We start from the raw sequence: 14,056 nt of genomic DNA on the forward strand, positions 1-14,056 counted from the left end.
TTAAATATCATTTTGTGTATATATATATATATATGTGTGTGTGTGTGTGTGTGTGTGTGTGTGTGTGTGTGTGTGTACATATGCTTGTGCATTCACATGCTCTGCTGTGGAGGTCAGAGGACAACTTACCAGAGCCAGTCCTCTCCTTCCATCATGTGGGTTCTGGGGTAGAATTCAGCGTTGACAGCAAGTGCTTTTACTAGATGAGCCATCTTGCTTATATATTTTAATGTGAACTTTTATATCACACATTGAAAAGTGTTCACAGAAAACAGTTGTTTTCACTCAGTACATATAAGTATTAGTATTTATAAACCTTTAATAATAATATTTTCAAAACATATAATATTTTCAAACCCTGGTCTTCTTTAAGAGTGTTTATAAACCTTTAATGATAATATTTTCAAAACAATAATAATATTTTCAAAAATATATGTCAATAATATTTGAGAAGAAAATAAACCAATTTAATTCGTGTTTTAAAAATTATTTACTGGAGGAGACACTGCAGCCACCGCCAGGACAAGCAGCATGTAAAGACTCTGGTAAGCCACCAGCCACGTGGCAAGGTATAGATTTATAAAAATGGGTTAATTTAAGATAAAAGAACAGTTAGCAAGAAGCCTGCCATGGCCATACAGTTTATAAGTGAAAAAAAAAATTATTTACTTACTTGTGTCGTTTATTTGTGCATGTGTGTGCCTGTGAAGGCCAGAGGACAATCTCCAGAGTCAGTTCTCTTGTGGGTTCTAAGGATCAAACCCATTCTACTACAGCTGCCTCTACCCATTGAGCCATCTAGCCAGCCCCAATTGGTGTTTTCTGTCAAAGTGATGATTCACACTAGTAGCTTTAAAAAGGACAGGCAAATAGTTCTCAATGGTTTCTCAATGGTAGCAGTTCCTACCACTAACCAATACTTAGTAGTTAACGTATAAAGCCAGTTTTCTGTCATAATTAATTAGTCTGTCATAATTTCAAGTAATTATTCTTACATTTATGGATTTTTTTTTGCTTCATTAATTTTAAACTTTTAAAACTTACTTCCATTGAAGATGATGGAAAGTTTTACTCTTAGAATTCCCCAAATTCTTGTTATTCTCTGAGTAGAATTGTACCATAATCTTTCATTAAATGAAAATCAGTTCTTATATTTGTATGATTATTTTATTCTGTCACCGTGTATTCTGATAGGTAAAGCTGGACATTTGTGCTTTAAGAAGACTTTATATGAGAAAGAAGGAGTTTGAGGAGGGAGAGGACAAATATTTGCTATCTGTATGTAACCCTACAAAACTAAATTTTGAAATAGTAAAAAATGCATTTCCTAATGAAATGTTCCATAGTTTGCTCATCAGCTAATAAGAAATGCGGTTGTGAGATCTTATGAGGATCTTTCAGCGTGTATAACTGTCCAGCTGCAACCTCTGTTATTTCAGAGATGACAACAAGATGGCAGCATTGACATTTGTATTTTAATTTTCAGGCTGCATTTATTCTTCAGAATCTCCTTGTAGTTCCAATGCCTTCAGAAGTTATAAAGAATTATACTTGGCAGGTGGGTATAAACAGTTATCAACCTAGCAAATATTTTGTATTAACTAGTTTTAAATTTTCAGCATATATGTGCAGCTATCCATTTGTGTCTGTGTGTTTCATGTTTGTGGACTTAAGCAACTAGGAGTCAAAAATATTCAAGAAAAAGTAAATGTACTGAACAACTAAACAGTATTGCATGACAACCCCATACAATAACAATCAGGCATTGTGACTTAGAGAGCTTTTAGATTACACACAGGATATGCACAGATAATATGCAAATGCCACCCTGTTTATATAAGGAATTTCTCTGTCTACAGACTTTGGTATTTGTGAGAGTCTAAGTATCAGTCTGTTGTTGATACCAAGGAATGGCTAAACTTTATTACTTAAAAAACTGTGTGTATGGTAGCAAGTACTTCTTAACTAGAAGGTAGAAATTGTCTGATACGTTTTCACATTTATACATTCTCCTGAGCTAGTGAAATGGCCAGGAACAGGGGAAGAAAACTGGTTCTGTAAAGTCATCTGACCTCCACACACATGCTGTGGTACACGTATAACCCCACGACACACACTGCATTTACTTATTTTAGATTTGCTTATTTGATGTATGTGACTGTTTTGCCTTCATGAATATGTCTGAACCACATGCATGCCTGGTACCCACAGAGGTAAGAAGAGGTGACCAATCCCTTGGAACTGGAGTTACAGATGGTTATGAACCACCATACAGGTGCAGTGAATTGAACCCTGGTCTTCTTTAAGAGTGAAAAGTGCTCTTAATTACTGAACCATCTCTTTAACCTCCACTAAAACATTTATTTCTACCATCTATCTATCTGTCTGACTGTCTGTCTGTCTGCCTGCCTACCTGCCTGCCTGCCTGTCTATCTATCTGGAGTCAAGGCCTCACCATGTAGCCTCAGCAGGCTTTGAACTCACTGTGTAGACCAGATTGAGATCTGCTGTCCTCTGCCTCCCAGAGCTGGGAATAAACACATGTGCCACCATAGTCAGACTGATAAACACTTAAAAAAAAAAATCTAAGAAAAAAATCTCTTTTCTGTGGTGGTTAATACTTGTAGAATTATTGATGGTTAGCATGACATATGCTAGGTATTTTTCTAGAAGCTCATGTGTATTCACTAGCTTAATTTTTGGTGCTGTGAACTATTTTCCTCATTGTATAGTTTAGAAGTTTTAGCATAAAGGATTGAAGTAGCTTGATGAAGCCACATATTTAGTCAGTGGTACATCTTTGCTGTGAGTACAGATAGTCTCTTTCTTGTCCACATCATTAAATTGGTTCTATAATTTAATAATAAATAGAATTGGTTGTATTTACAAATGTAAGCATAATGTGGTGAAGTTTATTAGGGTACACATATCACACCACACATATTAAATTTCTTTTTCTTTTCCTGAGTTAGTGTACAGTTGGGGATTTGATTTTTCTCTTTTTCTTTATATTGAGTTTTTAAAAATAGTGAATATCAAGTCACGAAATAGTTAACATTTAAGTAGATAATTTGGAAAATATGAAAATGCTCTCATTGTAAGCATAAGATATATTTTTTATCATTTTATCCTCATCCTCATCTTCTGATTGTATGCTTATAATAATGTTATATAGTACTTTCCAGGATCCTCTATAAATCTGTTTATTTTTAAATTTCCATTGGAATATACTAATTGTTACTGAATCAAGCTGAGTTTCCAAAAGGCAGGCTTAAGTATGTCACCTGATGCATGATCCAGCTGGCCTTAATCTCCCGGGTTGTTTACTTCTCTAGACTTTACCAAGCCAAGTTTGTGGTGCTGGTACTGTAAGTCATCTCTTGTGTGTGTGTGTGTGTGTGTGTGTGTGTGTGTGTGTGTGTGTGTGATTTGAGAGGTCAGAAGACAGCTTTGTGTACTTTATTTTCTCCTTCCTCTTTTATGGGTTCCAGGGATGAAACTCAGATCATCAGGCTTGTACAGCAAATGCTTTTACCCTCATCTCGCTGTTCCCCAAATATGGTTCTAAAAATATTTTTACTATCCAGTATAGTTTTCTCTTCTCTTCTCTGAAAGACACTAGTATTTTATGTTTTTACTAGTAAAATGGGTTCATATTACTTTTACTGTATTGCCTCATTTCTTACCATTAAACTTTATCTTCTTATATAGAATGTTGGTTTTTAAAGGTTAGGGCCATAGTTTATTTTTATTTTTTTCTATTTTCTTTTCTTATGGCTCTGGGGATTGAACCCAAGGACTTGATGATGCTAGGCAGCAAATACTCTACCACTGATAAGTTTTATATTTTGAAAAATGTTCTACCAATTTCCACCGGAAAGTAGTAGATTGGCATTGCTTTAGCCTTCCTGACTTAGTGTGCAAAGCATTCATCTTACATTCTTGGTCTTATATAAGTGAAGTCTTTGTTTTGTATCATAATATCTCACTCTTTTTGTATGGATACAGAAATATGCTGGGGATGGATTGATCTTAAAGAGTATCATTTTTTATATGTGTTTTAACTAGTCTGTGTTATGGCTATTCTTGGTTTTCAACTTGAGATACCCAGGAAGGGGGAACCTCAGTTGAGGAATTGCCTCCATCCAGATGGCCTATAAGTATTTGTGGGGGTGGGGGTAGGTGGGTGGTGGGTGGGTGCATCTTCCTGATTGCTAAATGATAGAGGAGGGCCTAGCCCATGGTGGGCAGGTGGTTCTGGGTCGTATAAGGAAGTAAGCTGAACAAAATCAGGAATTAAGCCAGTAGGTGATCTCATGGTCTCTGCTTCACTTCCTGACTTGACTTTAGTTTCCCTCCAGAATGGACTATATAACCCATAAGCCAAATAAATCATTTCATCCCCAGGTTGGTCTTTTTTTTTTTTCTTTCTTTTTTTCTTGGTCATGGTGTCTATTATAGAAGCAGAAACCAAAATGTTTACCTGGTATTTTTTTTTAATTTTTGTGAACTTTTTGAGAATCACAGACATACTGCTGCTATTTCCCTTAACACTGAATGATGAATTTCCTAAAAAGAAGGACATTCTCTTACATGATAATAACAATTCTCAAGTTTTTCTAGTGTGTTAGGTAGTTCTCCCAAGGATCTTCTGTAAACTTAGTTTATTTTTATATTTTCATCAAATGCATCCTAACAGTTAACTGAATCAAGGAGCTGCTGAAGGGCAGATTTCAGGGTGTTACCTGACGCATTACCTTATATCTTCTGGATCATCCCACTTTTTTTCTTTATGGAGAAAGGAAATCCAGTCTTGTTTCAAACTTAGAAATATATTTTTTTCATTTAGTTGTTTTCATTTGAAATTCTAATTCTTCAACATTTATAACACTTTTGAAGAATACATGTGATCCAGCTTCTGTAATGTCGTTCAGCTATTATTCTTAACTGCTTCCTTATGATTGAATTTGGATTATTCAGTTTTGGCATAAAAGTCATAGAAATTATATACTCAGATTTATGTATTTTTTCTATTATTTTGGATACATCAATTGATTACTTGATTATTTCCTATTTTCTTCATTTTTACTGTTAGGATATTCTGACACTTTGTCAGTATGTTTCTTATCAGACTCCTTTACTAACTTTAATTTCCTTGTCTGAAGCAGTCATAGGACATTTACTAATGATTTTGTAATTATGTCATTTCTTTCTGTAGTCATCATATTCCGCTCTAACAAAGAGCTTTCCTTTTCTTTCCTGCTCTTTATTTGTTCACTTACTTGTTTGCTTTTGTACAGACTCAAGGGCTCTTAGTTTGCTTCACAGATTGCTACCCGTGTCTCTTTATTTAGTTGATCAGATTATTCTACTTTTGGCAAAGAGTGTCCTTGATGATGACTCTTGTGTCTTTTAAACTTGTCTTTAGGAAGCTTTGAACATTACCTTTATTTCTGGTGCAGAAAGGTATTGTCCTATAGTTCTCTGGCCCCAAACCTTTGCTTTGTGAGGCTCTGATTACTTTTCAGTAATTGAAGTATGTATGGGGGCTGGAGAGATGGCTCAGTGGTTAAGAGCACTTGCTGCTTTTCCAGAGGACTCAGAATCCCAGCTCATACATGACCTCTCACAACCATCTGTTACTTCCATTCCAGGGAATCTGTTATCTTCTGGCCTCTGTAGGCATCAGACATGCATGTGATACACAGACATATAGGACGGCAAAGCATCCATACCATACGCATTAAAAAATTTTTTTAAAGGAGTCATATGTATTCATGTATTAATTTGGACTTTTCCTTTTCCTTTTTTTTTTTTTTTTTTTTTTTTTTTTTGAGGCAGGGTCTGTAACCCAGGCTGAATTCAAACTCCTATGTAATAAGGATGGCCCTCTGATCTTGCCTTCACCTATCTCGTATGGGATTATAGGCATGCACTATTTACCATTTCCAGTTTGTATGGTACCAGGGTCTTGTGCATGCTAGCCAAACACTCTACCAACCAAGCCATATTTCCAACCTGCAGAGTAGTATTTAAAAATGAAGTCTGGCATCTGGATGGCTCACTGTTCTTGATTTATCTTGCTTCTGTATTCTGTTAGCACATAGAGCTAATAACCCTCTGTGCACACACTTGTTTATTTGTGTATGTGTTTTTGATAAAGAGAAGCACTTGTTACTATCTACTAATTAATTATAAATTAGTCATGTGTATGAGTATGTTTCATACTTGCTGTGGTTAATATACATATTTTTCATCTTTTACTGTATACATCATGAAGCACCTTCAATGTTCCATAAAATATTTCTTAGTGAAATCATCTTAATGCTGCTATAATTTATGTGCCTTTATAGATTTCTAATGTATTTAGTATCTTTTTTATAGTCTTTGGATTATATTATAGTAATTTCTATGTGTTACCAAACTAATTCCACTTTAAAATTCTTCTTACATACAAATTTGCTTCTAGTTCCATTTCTATCATATGTAAAAAGTCTATTCACACAGTGACTATATGAGTAAAATATGTGTCTTCCAACTGATATTCTAGTTTATTTCCTTCAGAACTGTTTTCAAGTTATTTGGGGAGTTCTAAGATAATTAATCTGCACTTTTTCTTGCAATTATGTTTATAATCGGCACCTGATAACTTAAGAGTTGCTTTTTCTGGGGTTGGGGATTTAGCTCAGTGGTAGAGCACTAGCCTAGCAAGCACAAGGCTCTGGGTTCGGTCCTCACCTCCAAAAAAAGAAAAAAAAAAGAGTTGCTTTTTCTTCATGCACTGCCATTCTCCCTGAAATTCAGCAGGTGTTCTGTGAGGTCCAATGTTCAGTTCACCTTCTCGGGGACAAGGGTGTTAAGAACACAGAAATCTTGAGATAGAGCTATGAGACCATGTGAACTTCCCAACAGTGCCAAAAGACACTGATTACAATTGAATCTGTGGAGGAAAGCCAGTATAAGTCTCTATTATCCTGGCCCTTGTGCCATTTATCCTCAGTGGAAAGCCTAAGTCAGTCTTTTTGTGCATATGCTTGGTATGGCAGCATTGCTGATAACACTCTCACCACTAAGAAGCTTTGCCATTAGAGAATAGTGATTCACCTAATAGCTTAGTTAAAATCAGTCAACTGAAAATAAATGATGCTGTCTAATACACATGAATTTCCATTCATTTGATTTTCTTTTAAAGATTTACAAGTGGTTTTAAGGGGCTGGAGAGCTGGCTCAGCAGTTGAAAGCACTTGTTGCTCTTCCAGAGGACCTGAGTTCACTTCCCAGCACTAGCTTACAACTGCCTAGATCTCTTGTTCCAGGGAATCCAATACTTTCTTCTGGCCTCCGTGGGTACCCACACATACATGACATAATGCATACAGAAACACACATAGAAATACTTAAATAAAAATGAATCCTGTAAAATGTTTTTAATGTAGTAATTGTTTACATTTTTACTTGATTGTGTCAAGTAACAAATATCCATAGTTATAGAAAGCAATAGAATATATAATGATATTCAGAATATTAATGATATGTATAATATTCACAGATATTATAGTTGTCCCATTCACAGGCATTTTTATCTCTGAATTTACTTCTTCAGGAGCCTACCATATGTTTCCAAATGATGTATTTCCAATATTGTATTTATTCCTTGGACACTTGCCTGTGTAGTTCCCGTGTGACTCCCTGTAGACACTGTTAACTGTTCACGTCAGTGACCAGCCTTGCTCTTGTTGACCTTGTTGCCTCTTACTCTGCAGGGCCTCCTTTAGAACACAGGCACACTGTGCCTTAGATGTCATATTAGTGTCCTTACTTCTTATGGTCACCATTGCCAGTTTTTATTTAAACCTTTGCTTTGTGAGGCTTGATGGTATTTACATTCTTACCTGACTTTTGTTTGCAGATTGATTCTGAACATTGGAAATTACTAATTCACTAGAGACATTAAGTGATTTCTGTTTAAAATTCCTTATCCACTCTTCCATGGCTGACCCATCTAGTGCTCAGTTCCTTATTTATGTGTATAAGTATGCTCAGGATTTAAAAAAAATAGATTCATGTGACATATCTTTTCTCTTCGGAAGGCCTTTTTGTTTTTCCTGCATTGTAAGTTTGTGTCACAGCTCCAAATTTTCTACTCTTAATCTTCTTTCCTCTTTTGTTAGAACTACCTTTTCTGGTAACCATCCCTAAAATGATCATAATCTTATCTACCTTGTGAGTTCTAGCATATTTAAAACTGTCTTTAAAGCTTTACTGGATTGGTTATTTACTATGTACTAGGTTGAAAACCAATCTTCCTAAGAATTTTACCCTATAGTCTTCTAGCATCTTCTAGCATCCAGGGCTGTTCACACTTTCTTTTCTTTTTATCCTTGACCTTTTACTCTTCATTATCTTTTTATTCATGATTTTCTAGAACTTTATCTTAATTTTTTTTCACTGAATACTCACTTAGCTCTTTACTTGAAGGTTTGGCTCTTCTATACTTTGTGACTTTTCACAGTCTCTTTATTTTTTGTATTTTTTTGAATGACTTTTCCTTTTTCTGTGTTATGGTTTTGATCTTAAATGTTCCCAAGGACTGTGTACTAATAGTGTGGTGCACAGTGGATGACAATGTGAACAGTGGTAGTGCTGAGAGCTGGGGCTTCATTGTAGGAAGTCTTTGGGGGACATGCCTTTGAGAGGTACATTTTGTCCATAGTATACTTGCCTTTTCTTGCTCTTCTGATTTCTGGCTGCTATGAGGTGGCCAGTGCTCAGCTGATGACCATGGTGGTCATGCCCTTCTTTTATGATGTTTCTGCTTAGACACAGACCTAAACTCAATGGAGCTAGCCACCTAAAGACGAAGCCTCTGAAATTATGAACCAACATGAACTTTTTTCTTCTTTGAACTTGACTTATGTAGAGTCAGTGTTGAAAAACTGATTGACACTGCTATGTTTTATGTTTCCAAAAATGAATCCCATAATGGGCTCTTGGGTTGATTTTCCCTGACTTCTATGTCATAACTAGATTTACACCGCTTTTTGAGATATTAATTTTTTTGTGGCTATGTCTCTACTATGATGTCTTCTGTTATCTCTGTTTTAAAATCTAGCTTATCTTCTTTGAAAGACTAGAAATCAAAGAGTTTAAAAAAATATTAAATAAAGGTAAGTGTAATTTGGTTAGATTATCTTTATAATTTTATAGTTCAGAGAATAATCACTAGAATTGTTATAGATAGCACTTATTACGTCTTACTTTACCACTGCTTTTAAAGATAGAAAAATGGGACCTCAGAAGATGGTGGGTTTGTGACCTGTGTTTCTAATGGTTGTTCCCATTGTCCATCCAAAAGGCCTTTGATGAGTTAAGGGCTCAGTAGATCTAACTTTTGTGAAGAGCACTGAATAGTTGTTTTTGTTGTTTTCATGATTTATACAATTTATATTTCATTACCTGTTCTCAGTAAATATTTATGAATTTAGGACTCTGGCTGTGATAGAGGAGACAATTACATAGACACAATTTATAAAATGAATTAAATAATTTGACATTAGTATATTGCAAAGTAAAATTAATCATCACTAGGAAATATAGAAATATAGAAAAATAGAAATTTTATGTTAATTTTGTTTTATTGACTGAGTTTGTTAAGTAGCTGTGAAGTTGGAGTTAACCTTTGAGAGCTGTTTTGTTTGTGTTCCTTTGTTTTTAGTGCTAGGGGTCAAATGCAGGGCTTTCTGTATGGCAGGTAAGTGCTTTATTGCACCCCCTAACCTGCCTTAACAAAACCCCAGTTTTTATTTAGCTTGGAAATTCTTGCTCTGGGTAACAGAGGATTTGCCTCATGATGTTTTGGTGTTGTTGCATGTCTCTTGTCTTTATCATGTTGTGTACATTTAAGCATACTAAAACACCCTTAAAACTCTTTGTAGCAGTGACAGTTAAGGTTTACTATTCAATATTTTTGACAAATAGCTCACCCAGCATAGTTTAGTAAAGTCATGCCTCAAAGGACAATATAGGGATAGTAGTGGCAGAGCACTCCTAGAGCATGGATGAGGCCCTTGGTTTCCTTGTCAGGATAATTTATAAATAAATGAGGAACCACATTGCTTGTAACTGACCTTGATGAGTAAGCATGGCTTCTGACCCCATTCTCTTGTCCTGTTTTACCTGTTTCTTTTAGACGTCTGTATTTAAGTTGTTTATTTTTGCTGACTCATTGATTAAGTAGAAACATTTTTAAACCATTACTTGGACCACATTATTTCAGGTATTTATAATAATTGTTTTACTCTTGTGTGTAGGTTTAAAGATACTATTGTGTTTGTGCTCAAGTGTGTAATTACTTGGATGAGAATGATCATTTCATAGAAGCATTTTAATGAATTGACCATTTAGGAGTTAGAGTTGATCAACCTTTTGCCAGGGGCCAGTAAAGTGAAGTCCTTTCCATTCTAGTCTAAGTAGCCATAACTAGAAAGACTTTGGTAGGATCTGGGACATCTTGGCCTTAGTGAGTTGCAATGGCTCTTTTTAAAGAAATGGTTTGTTAAATCAGTGCCTTTTCTCTGTCTTCCCCACAGGGCCCCTGTGTTCATGATGAGGATTCTGGCCTGTCACTGGTAGGAAAACCTGCCCTCCAGGCCCTTTTATATCATTGCCATTTCTATGAGCATTTGACTCAGATGGTGAAACATTGTTATGTAGGAAGATATACGTTTGATTTGAACTTTTCTGCTTTTACTGACACTTCAGAATGCAGTGATTTAAATGGTAAGTATAATACCTTTATTATTCTTATTTGTTTTTACAAAGTATAACTTCTTTTAAATGGCGTTGATGGGTCAGGTAGATAATTAAGTGCTTAAAAGAACACAAGTGAGATGACTGGGGTTTGGATCCTCAACACCTAAAGACATACAAGGTGTGCAAAGTAGTCTGGAATCCCTAGAGCAAGCTGGCTAGCTAGACTGATCAGACTGATAAGCTATTGTGGAAGACATGTGGCATCAACCTCTGACCTCCTTACTCAAGTGCACACATGTGAACATATATACAAGCACACATACCACCTACACATGCAAAAACATGACATTGAAACACATGTGTTCTTTAGAGAACATTTGAAAAATAATGAAAAGTGCACAAGATAAAATTATCTCCAGTCCCCCAGAGAATATTCTTAATATGTTGTATTTCTTACCATTGTTTTCTGCCATGTGATGTTTGTTTTATATGCTTTATGTGCATTTTTAGTCTCTTTCTCTAAACATTGCCTGAACATTACTCTGTGTTACAAATTCTTCTTGGAAGCCATGTTTGACATCTTATTAATGTTTTATAAGTTATTTTATGCCCTTCAGTAAAGTTTTATAATTTTTTTCCTCTAGTAAAAACTTAAACTCATTTGGAACATTCATTCCTTGAAACTCCACAGATTTTTTCCTCCAAACTTTTTTATGAATAAGATCTTTTGTAATTAAATTTTCTAATTTATTTGGTAAAGGTCTTAAAAATCTTCATTTTTGGTATGTCATGAATTTATCAGAATTTTTGCTGAAGTATTTTTACTTCTCTTGGTAGATGATTTTGGATTTTCTAAGTATTATATATTAATACCTAATTACTAAATTAGATCTCATAAAATGAATATCCATTTAACATAAATTGCTTTTAATATTGAAATTAAATATGCTTTAGAATCTTAACATAGAAAAGGTTCAATAAAAGTACAAAAGCCCTTAACGATATGAATTTATTCACTATCTAATGAATGTATATTTGTATGTACTTATACATAATTTTTTATGTCTGTATGCAGAAATATATGTATATAAAGAATAAACTGAAATCATGAAATTGCATTACTTTTATTTACTTAAATGTAATTTATAAATTGTAATTCACATTTCCATTCCCTTCTTAGGGGAACTGAAAGTAGCATATAATGAAGCTCTTAACTTTATAAATAACTGTCACTATTAGAACAGTAACTTACTCAGTTGTTTCGATTTTATGTATCACTGTTACTCCTAACATGGCTCTTGAGCCAATCTGTATTGATGTATTTTGGGTGTTTGTTAGAAATGTGCCTTCATTGTTTCACTCTGCTATAGGGTGTTAGAATTCTTAGGACAAGTGCTGTGGAGGAATTGCACCAACCACCCCTCCTTGAATAGAGCAAAAAGTCATTCTTCTTTGTTTATGGTTGGTTTCCTTTAGGAGTTGCCTTGTTAGTTGTTGGAGAACCTGGGGAGTGTCATGTTAACTGTTCTCTGTTGTCACAGGTTTAGATGACTCATTCAAGTTTTGGAGGGCTCCCTCAGGGACATCTACTCAGGATCATGAGCCAAGCTCTCTTTCCACCTCAGAAACAATGGTAATTGAGAAGGACATAGAAATGCTTCATTTTGAGTCTCTGAATAAGTTTGAATTTGCATAGTAGTAATAAAATATTGTATATAAGCTTAACGTTACAATTATAATCACTGTGGTTTTTAAGAAGTGTATTCTGAGAAGACTCCTGCTCTGCATTTACTTAAAATACTCTGTTTAATGTGTTCAACAACCATATATACACCCACATAACTATGTCCTTCCGAAGTTAAGTAACTGTGATAAATAGTGCTGTAAGAGGCAGGATTGGAATTTTTAACTAGGGATTGCCTGATTGTTGTCAGACTACATATATACTTTCAGTTGAGAGTCATCTACTACTTTTTCTCCCACCTTTTCTGATAGAATCTAGAGTAAAATAGTCAAAAAATATTTCATTAATAGTAGATGAGACATATTCTATATAATTAAAAATCATTAGTTATCTTGAGATTTTGGTTAAGGATAAGGCAGAATGAGAAAGTTTACATGTTCAGATGATCCAATGAAGTACTGATAATTTCAAACATGTCTCTAAATACTCGTATAAGAAACTTTTCTTTAATATCTGAAACGTGAAATTTGTGCATACTTGGATGTCTTTATTCATGCATATGTGGCTTTCTTCCTAATAACTGATGCTGGTCTTCTAAAAAGCATTTCTTCTAAATTAAAAAACACATTGATTTTTCAAGCATTTGTTGATAATGACAGTGTTGTAGAATCTATTAGGGAAGCAAAGGTTTGGTACCTTTGATTTTAGAAGTTTAAATAATAATATGTATATGTGAAAATGTAATTATGTAGACATTGATAAAATTTACCTCCTATATTGTCCCCTTTCCTTTTTCCCTCTTTTTATTAGATTCAAAAGAGAGGAATTGTATTTTATGTGGAAATGTAGAATAATTACCCTGCTCCCACTAGATGTCATACTTTCCAAGCTTAAATGTAAAGATAGTAGGTATCTTTAGTTCAGCAAGAGAAATAATATGATTTTAATACCAAAATGAGTTTTATTAATTGGTTCACAGAAAATCACAGGAAGGACAGCATCAATTCATGCTTAAAAGTAAGTTTCCTCAACTGGTCCAGTTTTTACAAGACTATGAAATAGCTATGCTAGTAAACCTTTAGTCTCCGTGACTAGTTGCCTGAGAAAATCTACCACAGGTAGGAAAGCTGTATTGAGGCTAACGGTTTCAGGGATTTAGGCACATGGTTACATGACTTTGTTGTTCTAGGCCTGTCTTCAGTGAGGCAGGGCATCATGCAGGGAGGCATGTGGTGGAGCAGAGATGTTCACCTCGTGGTATCCAGAGACAAACGACAGTTAGAGAGGAGGATTGGGGTGCACTGGGGGCAAAATCTTTAGCACAGTAGCATTGGGAGGAAATTAGACATTGGGCCCCTAAGATCAGCCTAAAACTCTTATTTATCAGAGCTAATCAATAAATAGTAATTTTTCTGTGTTAACTGTTTTATGTTATTCAACTTATATTTATCATATATAAGAAGAACTTGGTACAGAAAGAAGAATCAAATTTATATTTTTTGGTTTATACCAGCATTACAAGTTAAAGCACTAGATTTTTCTGAGAATTACTCTGGAAGAACTTAATTTACTATGATCCTTATTTAAATGGAAGTACCTTTGTGCTCATTAGCTTTGTGT

At 34.7% G+C, this 14,056-nt stretch overlaps 1 protein-coding gene across 2 annotated transcripts in view; it reads left to right on the forward strand.

Annotated features, from left to right (window-relative positions):
• Rttn (rotatin) overlaps positions 1-14,056 on the forward strand; it is a 181,555-nt gene that overhangs the window by 97,191 nt on the left and 70,308 nt on the right. For both annotated transcript variants that reach the window (XR_005089555.1, XM_028886849.1), the window contains exons 32-34: positions 1,487-1,558; positions 10,590-10,779; positions 12,294-12,385. Coding sequence is in view for 1 of the 2 variants with exons in the window: in XM_028886849.1 (XP_028742682.1) it covers positions 1,487-1,558; positions 10,590-10,779; positions 12,294-12,385 (354 nt within the window). In the remaining variant the exon portion in view is untranslated. The remainder of the gene's footprint in view (positions 1-1,486; positions 1,559-10,589; positions 10,780-12,293; positions 12,386-14,056) is intronic.

Source organism: Peromyscus leucopus, chromosome 19 (assembly GCF_004664715.2).
Source record: "Peromyscus leucopus breed LL Stock chromosome 19, UCI_PerLeu_2.1, whole genome shotgun sequence".
Lineage (NCBI taxonomy): Eukaryota > Metazoa > Chordata > Mammalia > Rodentia > Cricetidae > Peromyscus > Peromyscus leucopus.